The sequence below is a fragment of the Sorex fumeus genome, unplaced genomic scaffold, assembly GCF_029834395.1.
Source record: "Sorex fumeus unplaced genomic scaffold, SorFum_2.1 ptg000002l, whole genome shotgun sequence".
Classification (NCBI taxonomy): domain Eukaryota; kingdom Metazoa; phylum Chordata; class Mammalia; order Eulipotyphla; family Soricidae; genus Sorex; species Sorex fumeus.
Window position 1 is genome coordinate 60,326,863 of NW_026606059.1, and position 26,149 is coordinate 60,353,011.

General features: G+C 42.0%; 1 protein-coding gene across 1 annotated transcript in view; it reads left to right on the plus strand.

Moving 5' to 3' along the window:
- Positions 1 to 26,149, plus strand: part of SNTB1 (syntrophin beta 1) — a 277,030-nt gene that overhangs the window by 231,358 nt on the left and 19,523 nt on the right. Inside the window, exon 5 of the mRNA XM_056111087.1 lies at positions 18,358 to 18,497. Coding sequence (XP_055967062.1) covers positions 18,358 to 18,497 — 140 coding nt within the window. The remainder of the gene's footprint in view (positions 1 to 18,357; positions 18,498 to 26,149) is intronic.

Sequence of the window (26,149 nt, forward strand, 5' to 3'; positions counted from 1 at the left end):
CAATTTGTTGTGAGACATTACTGGTGCCCGCTCAAGCAAATCGATGAACAAAAAGAGGACAGTGCTACAGTGCTACAGTTAGTTGACAATACTTATCAATGCTCAGGGGATATTCCTGGCTGATTCGGTGCTTGGGGGTCACTCCTAGTGGTGTTCTGGGGATCAAATGGTGGTGAGGACCTGAGTCAGCCACATATAAGGCAAAAGCCGTACCTTTGTACTATCTCTCCAACCCCCAAGATTTGTTTGTTGGTTTTCTCTTGTACTAGACTCTCTGAATGTGTGACTTCTTGCTTAGAAGAAACTGTAATTATTACAGCCACTATAACATTGCTGAAGTCGTGTTTTGATTCTGATGTTTTCTAAACAATGAAACAGAAAGCCAGACATCAATTAACTTCCTATTGGTTCCAATATCTAGAAAAGTTCACTAATTCCAAATATCCCAGTGCTATTTCATGGTCTGCTCTACTTACTGGTTTTATGTTTCTAAATATATGATATATAGTTGATTTTATTTTATTATTTTATTTTTTATTAGTGAGACACCATGAGGTACAGTTGTAGGCTTACAAACTTTCATGCTTGGGTTTCAGTTATATAATGTTCGAGTACTGATCCCTTCACCAGGGCCCATTCACCACCAATGAACCCTCCCACACCCCAGCCCCATCCCTCCCACCCCACTCCACCTCTGTGGCAGGGCATTCCCTTTTGCTCTCTTTTCTTTAGGGTGTAGGGCTGGAGTGATAGCACAGTGGGTAAGGAGTTTGCCTTGCACGCCGCTGATGTGGCAGACCCAGGTTCGATTCCTCTGCCCCTCTTGTAGAGCCTGGCAAGCTACTGAAAGTATCTCACCCACACGGAAAAGCCTGGCAAGCTCCACGTGATATATTCAATATGCCAAAAACAGTGACAACAAGTCTCACAATTTGTTTTGAGACATTACTGGTGGCTACTCAAGCAAATCGATTAACAACGGGAGGACAGTGATACAGTTACAGTTACAGTTGTGGTTTGCAATAGAGCTATTGCGTGGTCATCATGTTCTGTCTATAGTCTACTTTCAGCACACATCTCGCATCTCGAGTGAGTCCTCCAAACACCCATTACTTGGTGTTCCCTTCTCTATCTGAGCTGCCTTTTTCCCCCAGCATGTACTGTCAGCTTCCAAGCTGTGGAGCAGACCTCCTGGTACATATCTCAACTATTCTTGAGTGTTCATCTCCCATTCTCTTATTTTATATTCCCCAGATGAATGCAGACTTTCATGTCTGTCCCTCTTTTTCTGACTCATTTCACTTAGCATGATATTTTCCATGTAGAATCACTTGTATGTAAATTTCATGGCTTCATCTTTTCTAACAGCTGCATAGTATTCCATTGTGTATATGTACCAAAGTTTCTTTAACCAGTCATCTGTTCTCGGGCACTCAGGTTTTTTTTTCCAGATTTTGGCTATTGTGAACAGTGCAGCAATGAACATAGAAGAGTATGATGTATATGTCATTTCAACTGTACTTTTTTGCCTCTCTGGGATATATTCCCAGGAGTGGTATTGCTTGGTCAAATGGGAGCTCAATTTCTGATTTTTTGAGAATCATCCATACTGTTTTCCAAAAGGGCTGAACCAGTCGGCATTCCCACAAGCAGTGAAGGAGAGTCCCTTTCTCCCCACATATGATATATAGTTGATTTTAAAACTGCACAGTGCATCTAATGGGACTTCGCTGTCTTAGATTTTGCAAACGTTTGTGTGGGGATAAGGACCAGAGCCAGAAATGAGGAACAGGATTTGCTAAAATAACAAATGCATGTAAATTAAATATGTTGTATAGTGGATTATTTTTCCTCCTTTAGAGAACAAACTATGTTCCACTTCTAGGCATTTGGTTATACAATGAAGAGTAAACACAAGAGATGAATATCATCCCAGCTACCCGTTATAAATAGAAACATCCCATAGTGGAACAACATATGAAGGGTTAAAAATCTCTCACTCCTTCCTGCTGCATGACTTTAGTGGGATGTGAGACTTGCGGATAAGGAGCTTTAGTTATTCACAGGAGAACTGATGACCATGGACTAGGTTGATATGGATCTCAAATGAAGCCTTATGAGCAGGAGAGAGGGAAGAGGGCTAAGAAGAGGAACCCCAAGGGGAAATGAGCTGGATATGTATTGTATAAATGCTTCAGCCAGAAAGACACTTCACAACTAAGTCCCCTCCTATTTTTGTCTTGATTGCTCCCTACCATTTCTTTTTCTTTCTTATGGGAGGCAACTTGGTGACAGGAACTACTACTACCACTATGGTGACAGGATGGTCCTTCAGGGACTTTGTAACCCTCTTCAGGTGTTCAGGGCTCAAAATTCTCTGAAATGGAGTCCTTTGTGAAATAAAGTTAATCAATGCCTTTAAAGTTGTTGAAAGGATTGGGAGAAATCTAACCTAATGAACTGTTACCATTACTAGGGGTGTTTATGCCACACCCTGGTGTGAGTTAACAGAGATGCATCACCTAGCTAGTGTTTTCTCCTTGCCTGTGTTGTCTGACTCCATCATTCTGGAGCTCCCTCCAAGCCAGGAAAATGAAAGTGAGTCTGCTCTGTGCTGTTCCTCTAGTGTCTGGGTTTTTGCTTTGATTTTTCTCGGCTTGAAACATATCACCATACTCTGCTCATGCTATTCTTGGTGTGTGTGTGTGTGTGTGTGTGTGTGTGTGTGTGTGTGTGTATGTGTGTGCGTGTGTACGTGTGCACATGTGCCCTTACATGTTCACATTGCCCCTTTAAGTGTGGAGAGATAGTAAGGGGCTGAAGTATTGTTGACAAACCTGCTTCAATCCCTGGCACCCCATGTGGTCCTCTGAACCCTGCAGGGGGTCACTCCTAAGCACAAATCCAGAAATAGTTAACTCCTGAGCACCTCCAAGCTGGTCCAAACCCTCTTCCAAACTAAATTTGCTTTTTTATATTACAAAGCACACCAGTCCTCAAATTAGGGTTCACCTCTTTCTACTATTCCTCATTTTAACTAATTACATTCATAATTACATGATTTCCAGAAGTGGCGTGCTCTGAGATGCTGGGCATTAGGACTCGACCTGATGAATTTGACTCAACAGGACCCAGAACAGAGCTCATTACAGAGTAGACTCTCTCAAAATGTGCTCATGCCGCCATTCTTCTCTCCCCCATCCAAAGAATTTTTGCCTGTTAAGTACATTTTTATTTTATTTTTTTAAATTTCCTTAAGACTTTATTTATTGATACTGTATCATATCACATGTAACATTATAGGATTCAGATGTGCATAAATAAAAAACAAATCAAGACACTATATCTCAGAAATTAGCAAATGTTTTTAAATTAATAAGAGCAAGGTGAAGAAAATAAATTATTTTCAATCCCAGTGTTAAGTACATTTTTATTTTTTATTTTTTTTGCTTTTTACAATGGTAGTTTTTTTTACTTTTTTTTTCATTTTTATTAGTGAAACACCATGAGTTAAGTACATTTTTAAATGATCAGATTTAAATGACTCCGAATCGAACATGTTCTCCCAGCCTTAGCTGCCTTCGCCCCTCTACTGCCCCGTGACCCTCGCCACCATTTGTCCCCTTCATTTGCTCTTGCCGTGTTTGCAGTGGTGCATGCCAGCTGCCATGTTCATGGTCTCTGCTTCAGTGCTCAAACTTCAGTTGTGGTACTTGCACAACCCGTCTGGGGAGCCTCTGGGGCTGGGGAGGGGAAGCAGAGACGGCCCCTCTCTGGGATTTCTCAGCACTTGTTTTCTCCTGGCCAAAGAATTGGCCTGGGCATGACAAACGCCACAGCAGTTCCCAGCCTAGCAGAGAAAGATCAGTCAGTTAAGGAACCATGTAAAGAAATTTTATTAAGGAATAGTGTGGATGGGTCTTTATTCAGAGGAATAAAAGAGTCCTTGTGAATCTTTGAGTCTTTGTCCGGGCTTATACAAAGAGGTTTTTTCTTGCTTTTTGTGGGTGTTTTTTTTTTTTATTTATTTGGGGGCCACACCTGGCAATGCTCAAGGTTTACTTTGGGCTCTGCTCTCAGTGACCACTCCTGGTGGGGTTCAGGGAACCAAATGTGATGCTGGTGATTAAACCTGGGCTGACCACATGGAAGGCAAGTGCCCTACCCACTGTACTATCACTTCAGCCCCCTTATATACCTTTACATGGTTGCACTCCCTGGAGACAGGAAGTCACATGCTCTCGTGTTCTGTTCTCTGTGTGTCATTCCGTGTGCCCATTTCAGCCCAGCACCCCAGTGAGCTCATATAGAGGTTGGTGCCTGGGCCACTAGAGGAGGAGTCTCTTGGTACTGATTTGGGTCATAGTACATTCATAAATCTTTGTCGTCCTTCATGCATAAATTCTTAGAGCCTTCTTGAAAACTATATCATGCTCAAGGCTCTTTTGAGCATAAATTTCTCAGGTTTCTCATTACAATTTCTGCTTCAATTCCTTATCAGGTTCTTTGGGGTCTTTTTTGGTAATAAATCCTGTGAGGGCTCCTTTGTTAACATTGCTCTCTCTTACACATCTGGTCATGCTCAAGGATCTTTTGGTCATTAAATCTTTTCGATCTCGCTGCTCGCACTCCTGATTATTTCTCATCCTGCTCTCTCTGAAGTTTCTGCAGTGCTGGGTTCTGGCGAGCAAAGTCGCTGATTCTGGCAGTCAGAGCTGAAGAGCAGCACCTAGGACCAAACTCATGGTCTCACATTTGCAAGGCAGGTGCTTTGCTACAGACCAATCCACAGGATGCCACAGACCAATCCCAACTTACTACCTACTGTTTTTTGTTTGTTCATTTGTTTTGGGAGCCAGAGATATTGGAGCTAAAAGCTTACTCCCAGTTCTGCTGTCAGGGATCACTCCTGGCAGTGTGAATGATACAGGATGGCAAGGATCAAACCCAGGCAAGCAGTATTTAAGGCTAGCACCTCACCCATTGTATAATCCTTTTTACCATTTAACCATCCCAAACCATCCTAACCTTAGTTATTATATTGTATAATTCAGGCAGAGCATGAAGCTGAAATTTCCTTTGGGGTTTTTGCCCAAAAAAAGGTTGAGCTGAAAAAGCAAATGAGATAAGAAGGGCAAGTATCTGGGTTTAAAAGAATCTACCACCACTGGGGCCAGAGGGATAGATAGCTCAAAGAACTGAGTGTGTGCTTTGCATGCGGAAGGCCTAGACTGGACTGGAACCCCAGCACCACGTGGTCCTCTAGTACCACCATGAAGGATTTTTGAGAACAGAGCTGGGAAGCCCCAACTTTATGACCTCCAATTCCCATTTAAAAAATGTAAAGGTCAATGCTATGAAGTAGAAAAGAATTTTTAGAAGTGGCAGCAAGCCTCTTTTATAGACATCTGGTGTTCTGACTCTGGCAAGTGGGCTTGTCCTGGGAAAAACAGCAAGTTCTGAGTTTTTGAACCAAGACACTGAGGATGGAGGACAAAATGGAATAGCTTTCCATTCCTTGAGGTTCATCAAGGAAAGTAGAGACTTGAAAGGGTAAGCAGTCCTAGATCCAGAGGTGAAGGATTTATTTATTTGTGGGGGACTGGCTCTCTCAAACAGTGCTCACAGGCCTTGAAGCCTCCTGGTGAAACTGGGCCCACTGGGTTGATGAAATGCACCTGGTCAACCCTCCTGGTGCTGGGGACCACTAGGTCTACACACAGTGATGCTTGGGGGACCGGGAAGCATGCAATGCTGCAGATTAAATGTGGGGCCTTAAGCTCTCTCCTTCGCCTGAAAACAGTTAATGGTCATGGGACTAGGGCTTCTCTAGAGGAAAAGAGAAAAGAAATTGTCTAATGGTAAAAGCTGTATCAAGGGAGTGGGATGGAAGGGTGGGTATGCACATTTCTATCGAAGGGATTCGGCAAAAGGAGTCACATCAAATATCAGTTTAGGGTCCAACTTTATGACAAATGAATCTGGAGGATCCAGAGGGATTTCTTGCAAGGTTGGAGAAATAATACAGGGGTTAAGACTTGCCTTGTATGAGGCCTGTTTAATCCCTAAAACTGTACATGGTACCCTGAGTAATCCTTGAGCACCATCAGGTGTCTAAATGTTTACCTTTTTTTTTCTCTTTAAAGGAAATTTCTGGAGAATATTGAGTGATAGGGGTTCAGGGCAGGAAGTGTCTGATGTAACTCCTTACCCCATCTCTTTTCTGGGCTCTTCAACTATGAGAGGGAACAACATTGTAATGGGAAACACGAAGCAAAGTAAGAAGCAACATACTTGAATAGTGGGACAAGTATCCAACAAGTCCTCCAGCCAGACTGTACAAACATTTAATTATATAGGACATGGCTAAAGTGAAGTGCCTGGCTTACTGTGTGAACTCTTGAAGTGAATCACTTGGATTTACAGGTGAGTCAGCAAGTCAGCAGTATGGATGGAATTCAGCATACCTGTTCTCCTCATGCAGACAAGAGGGTTTGGTGTGATTCCTCCATCACCGACCATCACTGCAGACATCCACAGATGACAAAAATGACAATGGCTGCCATTAAGAGAGACATAGCAGCAGTCTTTGATGAACAATCAGGGTGATGGCACTTCTTTCTTTGGAGAGAAATTCACTAGATTGAAGTGACTCCAAAGACAAAGGGGGGCAAAGGGTGATGCTTCTCCAAGTAGGAGGGAGTCCCAGGCCCCTCCCTTAATGCTGTCTTGCTGCTTTCCCAATTGCAGAGAAGGGTCAGGGAAGAACACCCTCCCAGGGGCCAGAGAGATAGTACAGGGGTTAAAGCACTTGCCTTGTCTGGACCTGTCCCCAGCTTGATCCTGGCACTGCGGATGGTTCCCCCGAACTCTGCCAGGATTGTTCCCTGAGCACAGAGACAGGAATAAGCCTTGAACACTGCCAGGAGTGGCCTTCCCCTGCTCCCCACCAAACAAAGAATGTCATCCCAAATTTCACAAGGAATAAGATTGGGTGCATCTGGTTCTCTCCACTTCTTAGTCTAACTTGTGTATGTTAAACCTAAAAGAGACAGTAATGTAAAGCAGAACCCAGCGTTCAATATAAAGCCAAAAAGGAATCACTTACTGTTTACCATTTTATATTGCTGTTTTGAAGAGTTGTCTCATTAACGGTAAGTAACTAAGGTAACGCAATCCAAACACCACCTTTAAGTGGCTTCAGTATCCCGTGAATGCTCCGTGTCTGGACTTTTATGTGTCTGCTGTGCCTCTTTCCCTGACGCTGCATGATGATGAACCTTTCCACCCTGGCTATGCACTTACCTTTGATTTGCCCAAAGTTGCTTCCTGATGAAACCCCTGGGTCCAAGGTATTTCTTTTAATAGAGTCATCAAAGGCCTCTGTTAGCATCTGACCTTCTGTAAGACTCTGTAAAAAAGATAACTTCCCCAAAACCTATGTGCTTGCAAGTGTTCAAAAGGAAAAAGGAAAACTGGAGCACTGACTGAAAATGTAGTATATTCTGTCTATTTTCTTTTAGGATTAATTTCTTGATTTTACCCCTTGTAGGAGTGAGGATGGTTAGAGCCCAAAAATTTTAATGATCTTGACTATGATAATTTAGAAAGTGAGAAGGTAGGAGGTTCCATTCATCTCTTTTGTCCTTGCTTATGCATTTCAGGGAAACCGTGTTTTGTATAAATATTTTTACTATGTATGTGGGACCCATGGCTGAGATCTCCAAGCCTCAGATTGGGGCTGGGCCTCCTCCACCCAGACCCCTAGTTTTCCACTAGTTTGGCAGTCACACCCACAAACTGCCCCCGGCACCATGTAATCTCATCCAAGGCTAAGACTATAAATCCAAAGCTCCCGGAAGAGAGCAGTGCAGTATTTCTTCCACCCACACAGCAGAGCCTGGCAAGCTACTCGTGGCATATTCAGTATGCCAAAAACAGTAACAGTAATGGGTCTCATTCCTCTGACCCTAAAAGAGCCTCCAATACGGCAGCGTTGGGAAGGACGAGTAAGAAGAGGCTGCTAAAATCTCAGAACTGGGAAGAATGGAGATGTTACTGGTGCCCGCTCGAGCAAATCAATGAACAATGGGACAACAGTGATACAGTGATTTTTATTCTATTATTTAAAAAATTACTTTTACTATATAGATAATTTTATGCTTTATTTTTAATAAAAATAGTTTTAAAAATTATCCCAAAATCCATTTCTGAAAATAATTTACTCCATATGTGTACATCATGAAAAAAAAATTATCATGTATGTATAACTGTCTAGTAAGCTGCTTTATTCTAACAATATGTTTATTTCTCCCCGTGTTGACTGCCATTGTGCTGTCTGCCTCCATCAAAGATTAGTTTGCATTTTCTAGAATTTTGTGTAATTGGAATGCAATGGTGTTTGCTTCTTTGTTTGTCATCTTTCATTGTGAAAAATTGACCCTCTTGAAGAACCAGATTTTGATTCCTTAAATTTTCTCTTTTGGTCCTCTGTTTTCTTTTTTATTGATTCTTCAGTCAGATTTATTAGCTCTTTTCTGCTAATTTTGGTTTAATTTGCTTTCTTAGTTACAGTTTCTTAAGATGAAGGCTTGTGCTTTTTTTAATATAGGCCTTCACTGCTATAAATATTCCCCTTAGTACTATTTGAGCAGCATCTCACTAATTTTGATATGTTGTGTTTTAATTTTCATTCAAGTTAAATGCTTTCTAATTTGCCCTTCAGTTTCTTTGTTAACTGAATGGTTATTTAGGAGTTTATAATTTACTTTTCAAATATCTGAGATTTTTCTGTAGATCTTCCTGTGATTTCTGGTTTCATTCTATTTTCAAAGATCATGCATTATATTACATGAATATATTTTTTATTAAAATGTGTATTAACTAAATTTTTATTAAAATTTTATAGCTTTGTGGGACCTATGTGTTTTTGACAATAATAGGTATCCTATAATTTTACTTATTGCTTTAATATATAAATTTGGAGAGTGCACCCAATGGCCCTCTGGGGCTGCTCCCTGTATTTTGGGGAGACTGTGTAGTGCTGGTATTGAACCCAGTCTTCTGAATACAAAGTATGTGCTTCAGTCCTTTGACCTATCTGCCTGATACTGATATGTAAATATTTGACAATTAATTTTATCACTGGAACTGTTTTCAGAGCCTTGCTATTATACTGTGCTGTATGGTGTTATAACTTAATTTTTGTTCAAAATCTCCTTGGTAATTGAATAGTGTCCTTAAATTTGTGTCAAGTTGGAACCTCAAAACATGACCTGAACTTGAAATCAGGATATTTGAAGGTGTAATTTGTTAATTGAGTTTATATAGGATTAGGATGGGCTCTAAATCTGGGAAGGCCAGGTGAGGGTACAGAGAACGTAGCCAACACGACATAGGAAGAGAGAGTGGGGTGATGCAGCTTCAGGCCACGACACAGCAAGGGCACAGATGGACGACAGGAGAAGGTAGCGAGAGGAGAGAAGGATTCCTCATGAGAGCATTTTAGGGAAAAGTGTGTTGCTCACATCTGTGATTCAAGCACCAAGATAATAGGTGTGTTGACTCGGTTGAATATACCTGGTTCCAGTGATGAGCATGCCATTTGGGACTTTCTTAGGTGTGACATAGAAATCCAGGGCTGGTTTGCAGTTGGGACCAAGCTTGCAGTTGAACACTTGCCATTGGCAATTGGGAGCATTGATATACAAAGATGATAACCTGCTCTGGTGTCTTTCCATCAGATCCTCTTTTCTTTTTTTAAAATTTTTTATTAGTGAGTAACCATGAAGTACAGTTAGACTTGCAAACATTCATGCTTGCATTTCAGTCATACAATGACCAAGTACCCATTCCTCCACCAGTACCCATTCCTCCACCAGTGCCTATTCACCACCAATGGTCCCAGCATCCCTCCCTCCACCCCACCCTGCCTCTGTATCAGGGCATTCCATTTTGTAGAGCCTCTTTTTCATTCTATATGTTTTCAGTCTACCTTGTCTTGCCCTCCATCAGATGGGGCGGATCCCTCTGCTGCTCCTCACTATAAGTCACCAATAAATTGAGAGAGCGATCCAGGTGCGTACTTGGGAATTGTGTGAGAGGAAGCAGAGTTTCCCCCTAGAACCTAGTTCTTAAACTGCTTCCTCTCACTTGCATTCTCCTTGACCTCTCCTTTCCCTTCTCCTTCGAAGCAAGTGTAGAGGCCCCATCTGACTTCTGAGGGTTGTTCAAGACAGATGAGAAGAGAGTTGTAAACTGAGTGAAGCTTACTGCATTGTCAGTATTTCTGTGGCTGCATTTAAATTCCTTCCTCTTCAGAGAGTTGGTTCAGGACTTCAATTATCTGACATTTATAAAGAATTGGGGAGTTGATAGATTTTTGTTATCATGATCCTGGCATCTTCTTTGTTCTTAATACCTAGCAACCCAAGGAGAAAACATTCATTGAAAAGGTTCTTGAGATAACTATGATCTTGCAAACAGAAATTGTGAAAGGCCTTTCTTTGTGAACTTTCTATATTTTCCTATTGTCACTCTGTAGATCTTGTAACACCTAGATCTTCCTTTTGAGGGTAGCTGGAAGAGTGTAGTGTGTGATGCATGCATAGTTTAACTTTTCTGGGATCTCTGTGTTGACCATGTTTAGATCTATTATTTCATTTAATCCTTACAAAATGGGCAGTGGACATCATCAACAGCATATATATACACAATTATATACACTCATCGAGGAGCAGGTATTTAACAGTAGTCAAAAAATCTATTCCTAGTCCCCATCTCCACCCCACCCACACACATACACATATACACAATGATATCGGACTCAAGACTGTTTGGCTCAAAAGACTCAGAGCTCAGGTAAAGCTAGGAAATGATGGAAGGAGAGATAGTACAAGCGTTAAGCCTCTTGCCTTGTATGCAGCTGACCCAAGTTCCATTCCTGCACTGCATTGTCCCCTGAGCACTGCTGGGAGCGATCTCCAAGCACAGAGACAGGAGTGACCATTGAGCATTGTGAATATCGCCCCAAACACTGCCTCTCAATAGAGACAGGAAATAAGAGTGTTAAGGAAAATCAGTGGGTATATACAGAAAATAGAAACGCACATGTTGTTTTCCCCCTGAACAGAGTTCACAGAACAATGAGATGCAAAGCAAGAATTTTGGGAGATAAATAAATAGCTCTGGCCTAGTTGCAGGGATCTGAAAATGGGGGCAGGGGGGGGGGGTGGAATTAGATTTGAAATGGAAAGGAAAGCTGTTAGCAGTAATGGAGACCTAGCCCATCCTTTGGTAGATTGAGGACTTTAGACCCAGCAAAGGCCAATAATTCTTACCCAAATTCACTCGACTCTTTAAATCTATATTTAATCATTCTTACCCTAATGGAACAGTAGCTATAATAAAAGCAATTATATATATTCAATGTCTATATGTATATATATGCATATATATGTATATATCACGGTGATGGTCCTCCCATTATTCATCAATTTTCTCGAATGGGCCCACTAACATCTCCATTTTGAGACTTCTTGTTGCTGTGTTTGGCATATCAAATACGTCACGGGTAGCTTGCCAGGCTTTGCCATGCGGGTGAGATACTCTCGGTCGCTTGCCGGACTCTCCGAGAGGGGTGGAGGAATTGAACCCGGCTCAGCCGGGCTGGCTGCATGCAAGGCAAATGCCCTACCGCTGTGCTATCGCTCCAGCCCTATATATATATATATATATATATATATATATATATATATATATATATATATATCTGTCTCCAGCCCTATGTATATATATATCAGTGACAGTATATTTATCACTGTCACTGTCCTCCCATTGTTCATCTATTCGATTAAGCAGGCCCAGTAACATCTCCATTGTGAGACTTGTTACTGTGTTTGGCATATTGACTATATCATGGGTAGATTGCCAGGCTTTGCCATGTGGGCGAGATACTCTTGGTAGCTTTCTGGACTCTATGAGAGGGGTGGAGGAATTGAACCAAGGTCGGCCATGTGCAAGGCAAACACCCTACCCATATGCTATGTATATATTATATATGTAATGTATGTATATATGTGTGCATATATATACACAATTATATATACACATGGGGGCTGGGAGGGAGAGAGGTGTTTGTCTATTTACTGTATGCAAACACTTTCCCTCCACATTTTGTCCAGGCATTAATTTAAGCCTTATAGCTCTGCCTTAGGAACAACAGTGTCTTTCTTTTCTTTGGAAATATCTACAAAAATGCAAAGGTTTGGGAAATCCATCACTTTTAAAGTAATCTGAAGATTCTAGGAATTTTAGTTCATTTTAAACTATAATCCACAAATTGCTAGGGAACCCACTCAAACCTCATACAAACACTCTCTTAATTATTTTACATTTTTGCTCTGAGACTTGAAATTTAGTTGACTAGAGGGTCCAATAGATTTTAAAGGTCTGAAAGCAGCTGAACTGGCCGACTTATGAGAGCTGGCTCAGATTATTTAATGACTCTGCATCCCACAATACTTCCCTCTCGCTCTTATGTTTGTCTTGTCATCTTCTAAACCTTTTATCACTTTGCAGAAAGGACTAAGGGGACAGGATTCAAGGCCCCACAGTTGTGCTTCAGAGTAATTTTATGTGCTTTAGAAAATAATGTTTCCCTGTTTCTTACCCTTCTCCGTCAGAAACATGACTGATTTCTGGAGAAACTGACTGCTGTGGTATCTGGGGATGGGAGCGGGGTTGAGCTGGTGCCTTCTTCACAGCTCTTTCATCCAATTTTAATAAAATATAGGCATCTCCCCAGAACAAGTGTATTCACTGAGAAGTTCAGGTTCTTTAATGGAGATGTCAATAAAATAGCACAAATACTTGAGCTTAAAGAATAATGTTCTTGAGAGGCCAATGGGACAGAGCATAGTTTGTGTGTGTGTGTGTGTGTGTGTGTGTGATATGTGTGTATAGTGTGTTTGTGGAATGTTTGTATGGTATGTATATAATATATATATACTCACACATATACCTAAATATGTATATACCAAATATGCATATAAATATACCTACACGCATGTTTGCACTTATATACATGTATATGATATTTGGGGTTTTATTTTGTTTTGGGTTTGGTCTGAAATTTGAACCACACCCATTGATGCTCAGTACTTACTTCTGGCACTGTGCTGAGGGGACAATCCTGGAAGTGCTCAGGGGACCATGTGGGGTGCCAGAAATTGAACATAAGTCACCCATGTGCAATTCAAATGCCCTACCTATGGTACTATCTCTGCATCCCCTTGTTTTCTTTTCTGTTTGTTTTTGGGCCACACTTGATGGGACCCAGAGAGTTTACTTCTGGCTTGGTGCTTGGGTATTGCTCCCAGTCATGCCCAGGGCACCACACAATGTTGGGGATCAAACTCACATCTCCCACATGCAGGTCATGTGCTCAGGCCCTTTGCATCATCTCTCCAGCCAGAATATGCTTGTAAAAACTTGTTCTTCTGTGAGCAGTTTCTCTTAGAAATTGGGTTTCTTCTCATGGCTGTCCTCTCCCTTCAAGCATTCTTGAAATATTAAAATGAAAGCACCGCATATGGGAATCACTGAAAACACCCATTCTGAGCATGTTCACAGCAGTTACCATACCTGCACAGCGTTCTTTTATAAAACACAAATGTTTGAAGACCTTGAATGAATCCCTATAGATGCATTTAACATGTGTGGATGGGTGTTTCCACCAGAAGAAAGGACTGCATTTTACTATTTACTATTAGTATTTCCTGCTGAAGTTTCTTTTGAAACTTAATGTTTGTTTTTGAAGGATGATGTTTGGTTGTGTTCACATTTAAATATCTGGTTCCGGTTAAAGTTAATGGATCAGATCAGACTAGGTAAGTAAGATAGGCACTTTGGGAGGATCATTTGTAGTTTCTCCAGTCTTCTTTAATGAGCTGGAAAAGTAATTTGCAAGGTTTAATGTTGAGGTTGGAAAAACCATATTTTGAACCCCTCCCCCCAATACCTTGCTTGAGACACCATAATTTATTCATCTTATAGAGCCCGGTTCTTTGCTTTCTCTAACAACCATTTTGATCTCTTGAATATGCTGTTGTTTCATCAGAAAAAGCAATAAAGATAGATAGTTTTACATTCATAAAATGCATAAATAACTGATGCAGTCAATTCACACTCTAGTTTTAAAAAATATCAGTGTGGGGCAGTTTCTTTTTTTGAGAATTTTAGAATTCGCAGTTACTAAAAATGGTTCATTAAAAATAACAGGTGACCATTGTGTCATGGGAAAAGAACATATAGAAGTTGTTAGTGCCTAAAATATTCCTGGGAGTTCTTAAATTTTTCCCAAGGAAAATCATGATGTTGTTATATTATTGCCATTTCCAAAAGATATCCTTTTGAATGATTTTTTGCAGAAAGAGTATCCCAGATGGTGGTGAGGAGACCTAAAGGTCTCTACCAGAGATTTTCATCCAACCAAGCTGGCAGATTTCATGCGAGGGTCTAGGGTGTGGTGCTGCTCTTCACTTTGGTCCTGAGTATTTCCACCATGATACCCAGAGGTGCTAGGATTTTGGGGTTGGGGCTCCACTTCTTGAGGCTCAGGGGACTTTGTAGTGCCAGGGATCAAACCAGATCAGCTACATGAGGTGTATAGATTTTTTTCAATTGAATCACTGTGAGATACATAGTTATAAAGTTGTTCATGATTGAGTTTCAGTCATGCAATGTTCCAGCATTTGTCCTTTCGCCTGTGTACATTTTCCACAGTAATAATCACTCCCTGTCCCACCCCCCAGCCTGCATCTATGACAGGCACCTCTTCCTCTTCCTCTTTCTCTTCCTCCTCCTCCTCCTCCTCCTCCTCCTCTTCCTTCTTCTTCTTCTCTTTCTCCCTCTTCCCCTTTCTCTCTTCCTTTCCTTTTGAGAATTACATTTTGCAATGCAGGCACTGTAAGGTTATCATTTACCTTATTTATCTCCTTGGAGCACTCGGTTCTTGTCCAGAGTAATCATTTCCAACTCTTATTGTCATATTGATCACTTCTTTATCCTAACTGTTCTCCTACACCCCGCCCCCTGACTTATAACAAGCTTCAAACCATGGCCTGTCCTTCTGGCTTTCGTTTCTACCCTGCTTGGGTATTAGTTTCCTACTATTTTTTCATATCCCATAAATGAGACTAGTCAGTCTTTCGGTCTAATCAGCAGTGCATAGTTCTTAACGCCTGTACTTTCTCTCCAGTCCCCTTTTGGCAAGCTTAAAAGTTGGTGAATCTGCCATCTTTTTGCAGCCTGAGTTTCAATGAGGGCCCAGCATCTGCCCTGTACCATGCTAAGCAAATTAAGCATACTGACCCATTCAGAATACTTTGGTCTCCACTGTACCATTCTGAATTATGTGCTATTACGGGCTGTAATGCATGCTTTCTTTGCAAGCTCCTTAAACCTTATACACATTGAAATTCATTTTATCTTCACAACAATACTATGATATAAGTACTCTTATTTCTCCATTTTTCAGGTTAAGAGACTGAAATTCAAAGAGACGAGCTAACTTGCCAAAGATTTCATACTTAGTAAATTGCAGAGTTGTGACTTGTTTAAACACTTCTAGCTCCAAAAACAATACTCTTTGGATTTGGACCAAAGTTGGTGGTGCTCAGGACCCACTACTGGCTTTATGCTCAGGGATCATTCCTCTGATGCTCAGAGAATCATACTCTGGTGCTAGGTTTCTGTGGTCAGCCACATGCAAGGCAAGTGCCCTGTATTTCTCTCCAGGTCCCAGTGTCAGTATGCTTAACTACATTTGTTTATGATAATATTTTTAGCTTTGGGGCAAGGAGACTAGTAGTTTACAGAATTACTCACCCAAAATCACATGGGCAATAAATATTGGAGCATGGACTCCGAATTAGGAAGCTTATGAAACTATACAAACTATGGGGTTCATCCCCTCCACCCCCCGCCCCTGAGCATCTTCTTTTATCATGCATTTCGAAAGCCACACATGCTTGCTTCCAGCCTCAAATCAGCTTGCACTGTGGCACTTAAGAAAGGTTAATGATCAGGCTAGGAAGAGGAGAAATTTGTTCTATCATTTATTTAGCTTACTGCCAAGCATCCTTTAATTCCAAACAGATCTTCGATAGTGCTTTATTAGGATACTGTTGAATCTTCACTGAATTAATTATCAGTGTCAGAGAAGATCTTCTTAACCTCATCTACAGCCGTATTTCTTAATCTTTAATGAGATTAGGAAACTTACCTGACAATCTTGTTAAAATGCAGATTGTGATTCAGTGGTTCCAGGCTGAGCTGCTACTCCACTCTGCATTTCTAGCAAGTTTCCGGCGGCTGCTGGCACAGGATCTAGGCTTTGTGTAAAAAGGTGCAAGCACTGAATTTCCCCAAACTGAATGTCAAGCTTGATTCCAGGGTCTGGGGCTCAGATCGAAAGAAGGATGTTTTTCTTGATAAAATATTTATGGCGTTTGGGAGGATCAGCTTCCAGAAGAAGGGAAGGGTCCCATGAGTAGAGAGCTGAACTATATAGATGCTCTGGGTTGGATGGAACTTTAAAGGTTGTTGGGTTGAATCATCCAGCTTATGTTTTCAGCCTTTCAAGTCCTTCCCATATTATCTCAGCCCTGGATTTAAAGAATTACCTGTGGTGAATGGAATGTGACATTCGATAGAGCCAGAAAATTTCAAGATGGACCCCAAATCACAGAGATGTGTATCAGACTTGTCCAGACAGACATTTTCCCCATAGTGCACGTTCAGGACCCTTAGGTAGTGATTCAAAAACTTCCAGATCTTACCATTTCATAGTATTGTAGCACTGTCCTCCCGTTGTTCATCGAGTTTCTCGAGCAGGCACCAGTAACGTCTCACAACAAATTGTGAGACTTGTTACTGTGTTTGGCATATTGAATACATCATGGGTAGCTTGCCAGACTTTGCTGTGCGGGCAAGATACTCTTGGTAGCTTGCCGGGCTCCCCGAGAGGGGCAGAGGAATTGAACTCAGGTTGGCCATGTTGGCCATGTGCAAGGCAAACGCCTTACCCACTGTGCTATCGCTATACTTACTTTCCATTTCATAATACTTAAAAAAATGAAAATAACACAGGGCTGGAGAGAGGGTAGAGTGGGTATGTTGTTTGCCTGGCATGTGACCGATCCAGTTGGCCCTCAACATTGCATATGGTCCCAGGAATACCACCAGGAGTAATTCCTGAGTGCAGAGCCAGAGTAACTTCTGGGCAGCAGAAAAGAAAGAAACATAAAAATCAAACAAATGCACTCTAACAGAGAACCCGCTTGGAATCCTTCCCCCACCCCACCCCCATGTCTATGTCTCCCATTGTGAAATAAATATTTCAGTGCTCACTGTCAGGAAGAGACAAGAACAGATGCTTGGGAGCCTAAGTGCTTCATGGCACTACGCACAAAGGCCGTTGGGAAAGCATACGTCCAGTGCAGGATTCCTGAGACCTTATTGCTTTCCTCCTATTTTGAGTTTACAACCTGAAGCAAAGACTGTTGATTTTTTTATTGGGGTAAGAATGGTTATCCATTTCACTATGCGTTAATCCACGCCACCATGCCTGCCCGGAGGGGAATGGGTGTTGCCCCCTTCTGCCTTCTCCCCTCTGGAAAGAAAGATGGCGGCCGCATGGGAGCCTTGTGGAGAGCAGGTATGAGCCGGGGGTGGTGGGGCTATCAAAACCTCATGGGAAGGGGGGCATTCCACCCATCCTTCACGCTCTACTGATGTCACCAGTTGCCCCCCACGAACGGCTCTCCGGCATGGCCATGACTCCAGAGCACAGAAACCAATCTCTTAATTATCTGACTCTCAGCAGAAATACTTCCAGGGTTAATAAGTAAAATAGCAGAAATCCAAAATAGCAGACATCATTTAATTCTTGAACCCATCTGTAGAAAGCAAATCATTTCACAATGCCTTTTCAGCATGTCTGATTTGGGGGGGGGGGGGGTAAACTCTAAATAATAATGGTGCATCTTTTATTGAAACAATGAATCTAGTCAAAGTAGATAGAGTGTTAACTAGAATTCATCTGCCTCACAGGAATTGGGGGAGGTGGGGGGTGGGGGTTTATTGGGGTTCTTCGTGGTGAAAAATAAGTATTGGTAAAGGGAAATGTGTTTGATATTTGCATGACCGAGACCTAAACCTGAAAGCTTTGTAACTTTTCCCATAGTGATTCAATATTCAATAAATAAATAAATTATAAAAAAATAAAAGAATGGGTATCCATTTCTCTGTTCTAATCACCCTTTTCCTCAGACAGCTTTCTTCTTTCTGTTTCAGGTTTCTGGGGAGAATGAGAAACAGTGGAAGCCAACCCTGATTGTACTGACGGAGAAGGACCTCTTAATCTATGACAGTATGCCGCGGAGAAAGGAAGCCTGGTTCAGCCCCGTGCACACATATCCTCTTCTTGCCACCAGGTACTCATGGCCTGTATTTGATGTATCTGCAGTTTGAAACCCTTTTGGCCCACTGCAATGATTTCCACAGATTGTGTGACTGTTTTCTGTAACAATGGTGCTCACGTCCTCCTTCGGAATCAAGCTGCACAACTTTAGCTGAGAGACTAATGAGCTTTTATAGCCAAACATGACTCAGTACATGAGGACCGAGCCCTTTATCCATCAGGAAAGAGTGGTGGAATCTCTGAATTGGTTCCTGCACTTTCCTGGATCTCCATCTCATTTTCTTTAAGATGAACTGTGTGAAGTTCAGGCAGAACCAAGGCAGGACCACAAAGAGACACACAACAAATTGTCCCATGGTGTATTTCTCTGCAATGGCTCACTCAGCATTAGAGATGCCATGACCATGCCTTCCTCAGTTGTGATGGTTCTTAGGGAAGTGAGCTCGTGTCACAGGATCTTCAATGCTCGATTAGTGTTCATGTGATAACTTGTCTTACTGTGGCTTAATTGCTGCTGCTGGGAAGGTGCTTAAAAGTGCTTCTTTGGGGCTGGAGTGATAGCACAGTGAGTAGAGCGTTTGCTTTGTACGCCGTTGACCCAGATTCGATTCTTCAGCGTCCCATATGGTCCCCTGAACACCACCAGGAGTAATTCCTGGGTGCATGAGCCAGGAATAATCCCTGTGCAATGCTGGGTATAACCCAAAAAGAAAAAAAAAGTCTCTGAATCCGAAAGTAGATTACACCCTGGTGATGCTCAGGGGACCATATGAGATGCTGGGAATCTAACCCGGTCGGCCGCATGCAAGGCAAATGCCCTGCCTGCTGTACTATCACTCCAGCACTCACCCACCATCTCCCTCTTGCAGAGCCCTCAACCCCCGAAGGCACTTAGACTGCCACTGTCCCCAAAGCCCACTGGCCACTTTAGACTTAGTCACTATTTTCTTCTTTTAAAAAAAAAATTTAGGCATTGGTATTCATAAACTTATTGACAATAAAGATTCAGGTCTACAATATTCCGACTCTAATTCCACCGCTAGTGCTAACATTCCCCCCAGTAGTAACTCCAGCTTCCCTCCAATCCATCTAGCTTCCTCACTGGTAGATTGTCCCCACCTGCTGACTGGGGAGAGAGGAGCTTTGAGTGTTCCTTAGTGAAAAGACTCTCACACCATCTGACCAGGGGCCCACTCATATGGTTTCAGTGAATCTTTATTGACCTGTGTACAGACTTTCGCTCCAAATTGGGAGTTAGGGCTCCAGCATAAGATGTGGGAGTGGGAAGCAGAATTCAGCCCAGAGCAGAAACATCTGAATATCTTGCTTAGCTTAGTATCTGGCGTGTAACTGGACGGGCCACTGTCTGGGACTGGTGCCAGGCGGAAACAGATTTCTCTTAATTGAGTTACTCTCACAGACAGTCCATATTTGATTCGTTCCTTCAGCCCAGACATGACCAGTTTCTGTGTTTCTGGAAGAAGAAAATTTGATTGTGTTTCCTAGCATGAGATCAGAAATTCTCCTAGATGCTTGAGGTATGCGCTGCCATGCCCAGGAGCCGGGAGTATGCACCGCTCCCATGGCCAAACCCTCACGCCCTCTCTGGCCTCCGAGGTACCGTATATAGCAGTGCACTCTGGTAGTTTGCAAACATGGTATGATTTTAGCTATTTCATTCCTCATCCTCAATTATTTAACAAGTCCTTTGGAATACTATTTTTGTTTGTTTATTTGTTTGTTTTTGGCTTCGCTGAAGCTTATTTGATGTTGCAGAACATTCCAAGAGAAGAAAGAAAGTAGAAGGTTCTCTTTCCTATATGGAGAAATAATGTTTAGTTGTTGTTGCTGTTGCTGCTGCTGCTGTCTTCAGTAACCGACAAGTGAGCTATGCTTACAGAAAGGGAGAATTGAGGTCAGGGTACTTCTGGAATCCAAGAGAAGGTTTAACCCAGCAATCTTAGCATAGTCCCGTGAGGGGTGGCAAAAAGCACCGAGCCCGTGAAAAGAGACTGACACTGTTTGGGGCTTAGTTCGCTGATGTGTGGGCTTGCAGGAGACCTGGGACAGCAATGAAAGATGTTGCTGTTTCAGGAATAGACGCTTCTCCCCTCCAACACCACTTGGGAGCCAGAGACAGCATTTTTCCTCGACATATCGGGTCATCTCTGGATGCCAAAGGAACTAACCTGCTTCTAAGTGCTAAAAGCAGTTGCTGCCTCAGGCCAAGCTCAGAAATGTTCGGAATGCTTTCCATGGGGCCTGGGCTGGTTCCCTTAGGCACAGAGGACTTAGAGTCTGCCAGTGGTTTTCATACTTAGTCTGGGGCCTCCTTGCTCTTAGGGCCTCAGGCAGCCCCTGGTGAAGTGCAAAGGAATCTGCACACTCAAGGATCTTTACTTTGTCAAACTGAAAAGCAAAGGGTAGGCGCCGTGTGTGCCCACACCGTCCATCCTATTTGTCCCCATGTTCACACTAGCAGTCTTTGGCCCTCTTCTCCTACCTACCCAGGGGCCCCACATTAATTGGGAGGTTCTCAGTCTGTGAGAAAATCGATGGACTTTAGAATCAGACCAACCAGGCATTGAGCCGTGAGGCCTCTATTGGTGTGTTCTTGGGTAAAATCTCCGTCATTGAACCTGTTTCCTTACCTAGAGGAAAGTGGAAAGAGTGTTCTAGCTCATCATGTTGTTGATAGGACTGTGTCTGTAGATATTAAGTGCACATGATCGAGAATTATGAGCAATGGTTAAGATTGGAGAAAGTAATAAAATGAACATAAGAATGACTGGCAAGTACTTGATGGTGGGAGGGATAAGCAGAAGTGTTTGGGGGCTACTCTCACCTCAGTGCTTGTAACTCACTCCCAGCAGATCTTAGGGTACCCTGCAGTGCTGGGAATGGAGCTCCAGGCTCTTGCATGCAGAGCATGTGCCCAGGCCACTGAGCTAGCTCTCCTGACGTATTTGACTTTCTGCGTGACACAGCTTTTAAGACTCATCTCATAGTGTCTTAACATCATTTAGATAGAATGATTGGGCTAAGAGTAGTTGGTTGTATGTAGGGGAGGGTGGTGTAACAAAGGGAGCACTGGAGTCCGAGGATAGTTCAGTGGGCCAGAGCTCGTGCTTTGTAGGTAAGAAAACAGGGTTCAATCCCCAGCACCGCATAGTCCCCCAAGTACCACAAGGTATATCCGAATACCTCTGAGCACAACTGTGTGTGGCTCTAAAACAAAGAGGATACTGGAATATCTCAACTCACAACCCAAAGCTAGTTTCTGTGCTGGTGTTACTGTAACACTATCACAAGTATTTGGCCTTCTTGTAGTGTCTCTCCCACGGGGCAGGAACATTTCTTTTATGAATCATCTAACTACAAGGGACAGGAGGATTGCTCCATAGTTGGAAGCCTACCTCATGAGCGGAGGGGAGAAGTCAGCTGGAGTGGAGAAGGATTCACTAAGAAAATGATGGCTGGAGGAATCGGTTGGGATGGGAGATGTGTGCTGAAAGTAGATAATGGACCAAGCGTGATGACCTCTCAGTGCCTGTATTGCAAACCATAATGCCCAAAAGTATAGAGAGTATGGGGTATATTTTCTGCCATGGAGACAGGGGGAGGATGGGGAAAGGGGGTATACTGGGGATATTAGTGGTGGGAAATGTGCACTGGTGGAGGGATGGGTGTTTGATCTTTGTGTGATTGTAACCCAAACATGAAAGCTTATAACTATCAATAAAATTTAAAATAATTGATTCAATAATTTTTTTAAATGATTCAATAATTCGGTAGCCTGCCAGGTTGTCCAAAGTCAGAATGAGATAACAAGATATTATCAATGATGGGTCTCATTCTCCTAACCCTGAAAGAGCATTTCTCAGGGGTAGAACGAAGGAGACGTTATTGGTGCCTGTGCGAGGCAATCGACGAACAACAGGGTGATCGTGATTGTGATGATGATTGAATAAAAATTTTTCAAAAAAGGAATCCTCTAATAAGCTTCAGGCGTCTGTTAACAGCAAACAGTGTATGAAGGGAGGGCAAGATGGGAATTTTTTTTTTAAATACAAGAAATAAAAGAGCTAATTATTCCAGTTACTCACTCAGAGTCTCATTTTCTCAGTACAATGGGTCTATTTTTTCGTGGTCATTACCTTACATGAAGAAGGTCTGAAAGTGTTTTATAATGCCTATTTTATATGCATTCTGATATATGTTGAACTAATTTAAGACATAGATGAAATAAGAAAATAAGTAAAAGACAATCAGAAAATTCAAAGAATGCATTAAAAATTTAGAGCTCTGAGATTGCTAAATAATAGAAAGCTTATTAATGTAAAAGAAGAAATTTCTCAAGACATTGGATTATTGGCTGGGACAATTTCCATCAGGCCGTAACTCATGTTTATTACTGGAGAAGTCAAGGGAACAATTAAGTTAAACCCAGGCATAACCTGCAGTTCACTGTACTCTTTCATTTTGATTCTAAAACTGATGTGATGAAATTTTGCCCCTGTTCCTGGTAGCATGGAAATACTAAGGATTTTCTAATCATATGAACCTGGGTTTAAGTTCTGGATACTCTGATCCCAAGCAGCTCTTTATACACAGAACCATGGATTCCTTGTTTACAGAGTAGAGCTTAGAATATCACTTTCTCTAAGAGTCACGGAGGAAATAAAATGAACTAGTGTCTTAGTGTCTCTGTTCACAGCATAGTAAGTATCCACTTCCTTCCTTCGTATTGCTGTTGGCAATGGGCTGTGAAATCATGAGCCATGGAAAATTGATGAAGGACAATCAGTTGTCTTCAAATGCTCCCCAGCACATTGTATTCAACCATTCAGCTGTTGGTAGCTAATGCTAACCTGCTTTGATGCTTTTTCTCCTATATCAAGTTGTTCTTTGCTTATAATAGACTATAAGCCATGGAACCTGGCTGAACTCTTTTACCCCCATATTTGAAGGATAGAGGTCGAGGCCATTGTTCAACTATTCTTCGTTGGGTTCCTGGACAGCCAGTCCTACCTCACCCTTGGATTCACATTCCTGATCCTTCCCCTCACTTCCTAAAAGGTGGCCATTGGATGAAAAATATGTGAGAACACCAGAACCATTGAAGGGATCTGACCAGTTGCTTTTTCTTTCTGTTTAGTTGTGTTTGTGACTTGCATTGTGGCATCTGCTGGGAGATGCTAATTACAGCAATTAAGTAAAATAGGGATGTAATATTGCTTAGCAACCCAGTTACCTAATATGTAATTTTACTAATTTGGCTGAATCTGTGTGCTGCAACAGTTTTTGTTTTAATTAAGGATATTAATAATAATGTTTTCCTATGAAACATTTTTGCAGCGTTCTCTAATACCTACCCAGAATTAAATTGAGGGCATAAGCATTCCTTTGGACGACGGGTTTTTTTTTCCTCTTTATTTATTACAAAAATTTTTTTTTGTTATTCCCTTTGCCCCACACCACTTGCTTTCATTGTTTTGTGGTTGATGACTGCAGGTTGCTCTATGCCTGGCTCAAGTGGTTGTGTATTTGTTTTACCTGTGGTACTCATCAGGCATTGCACACAAGTTGTGGGGCTCACACACTCAGTCATGGTGCTCACTGAGACTTGCACACCTTTAATTTGTGTATGTGTGAAAGGGAGTTTGGGCCACAGCCAGCTTTGCGCAGGCTTCCTTCTGGCTCTGTGTTCAGAATTCTCTCCTAGAAGGGCACAGAGACCATATGTGGTGCTGGAGATGGAACCGTGGTTAGCCACATGAAAGGCAAGAACATTACTCCAGTACTCTCTTTCTGAGTCTGCATTCCTTTAGTTGTGATGCTGTGCTGTAGCTGGAAATTACCTGATGGTCCAGAGATCACGGAGAACAGTGCGGCCCAAGTTTCACTTGACAGACGTGGGACACCAGGGACTTGATCCTGTGACTACATGCTTGCAAAGTAACTGTTATTAAACCCCGTGATATTTCTTAGGTCCTTGTTTTCCTTAGAACCCGTTGGGCAAATGGTCTTATCTGAGGATCTAGAAATGTTAAACATGCAGTCTTGTTGCTCAGGTACCAGTAGAGAAAGAAACATTTAGCCCAGCTTCCTGAAGGAATGAGTATTTCTACTGCCAACTTTACCCAAATCTTAGAGAGTTTGACTTAAAAGTGGCCTTATACTGAGCCCTCCACTGTCTACCACTTTGGGCACTAAATGTAATTTAAAGGCATTTCATCATTTTTTTTTCTGTGTATAGACATTGGTTTGTTTACAGTTCTCTAAATCTGCACTGGCTATGTGCTGGCTATGAATGTCAAACTGAGTGAGTGACTCTTGGGAGAAAATTTTCAACTTTTACCCATCTCTCTTGATTTAAAAAAAAACACTGACCTTTTTGACAACTGAGTCACTCTTATAGACACTAGTTGCTAAGGATGGATTTGAAAGATTAAGCAGGAAAAGTGTGTTAGGTTAATCTCATAGAACATCTTGTCCAACTTACCTTTCAAGATCATTTCCTGGCCCCCCCAGGACTGAATTAATCTTTGAATTAGCATTTAGTGGCTGTAAACGCAGGGTTTTTGGATGAGAAATTAGCTGTTTTGTTCTGTTGAGAAGCTGAGTGTGGGAGAAAAGTCATAATATTTCATAGCAGTCATTCATCACAAGCTTTTTGGAAAGTAGTCAGCTTTATAACTTAGCTCTTCATTAAGTCATGCATAGAACAAATATTTAGTGAGTACCAGCTATGTGCCTGGAGCTATTAGATGCTAGGTAATAGGCAAAGAATAACTAAATAAAAATGACCTGCCCTGATCAAATCCGTGATAATAATGGCTGTTATTACATATTCTGCTCCAGGTACTGTTCCATGCAGTATTCATGTATGAACTCAATTCATCCTCATCACACCATCAGAAAGTATCATATCATTATTCCCACTTTACATTTGGAGAAGTTAAGGCCTGGAAGGTTTGAGAAACTTACCCAGGTCACACAGCAGACTGCTAGCTGAGCTGGGGTGTCTGGCTTTGCTCTGGCTTTGCTCTGTCCTTCTGTTGTCCTCTCCTACTGGATTGTATTGTGGTCCTGTTCAATTTTGGTCAGTTATCAAATGTTAAAATGTCAAATCTGGATGGAATTTGTGCCTTTACTTTGAACCATGGAAATGTGTCTCCGAATTTATAATTTAGGAAACAAAGCCTATCTGTTGGCTTCTCTAGGTGTTTCAAAGATAAATCTTAGAAATTGGTTGTAAATTGTAACTTGCAAGACTGTCCTGGCTGTGGGGTGAGGGTTGGGGTTGGGGGGTTGGTCCTTGGAGGTGGGGTTGTGTTTCTGGCTGGGTGAGAAAATCCTCTTCCTCTTCCGAGAGTCGCAGGTTCTCAGTTCCTGTGTTTCATCCCTACCAGAGATAAGAGACAGATGGTCATGTTTTTAAGGATCCACAAATAACTTCAAATGTAAAATAATAGAAAGATAAATAATAGCTATTTCAGAGTCCTCCTCCATCCCCCTGCCCCCTGAGACTTCAGATCAGGAAAAATCTTAGGGAAGAATCTTTGGAAAGAATCTTTTTAAAAAAAGATTTTCTGGCAGAAAGAAGAGAAACTCAGGCAAGCCAGTTGTCCCCTTGGTTCTACCTTTCCAAACGTCCCGATA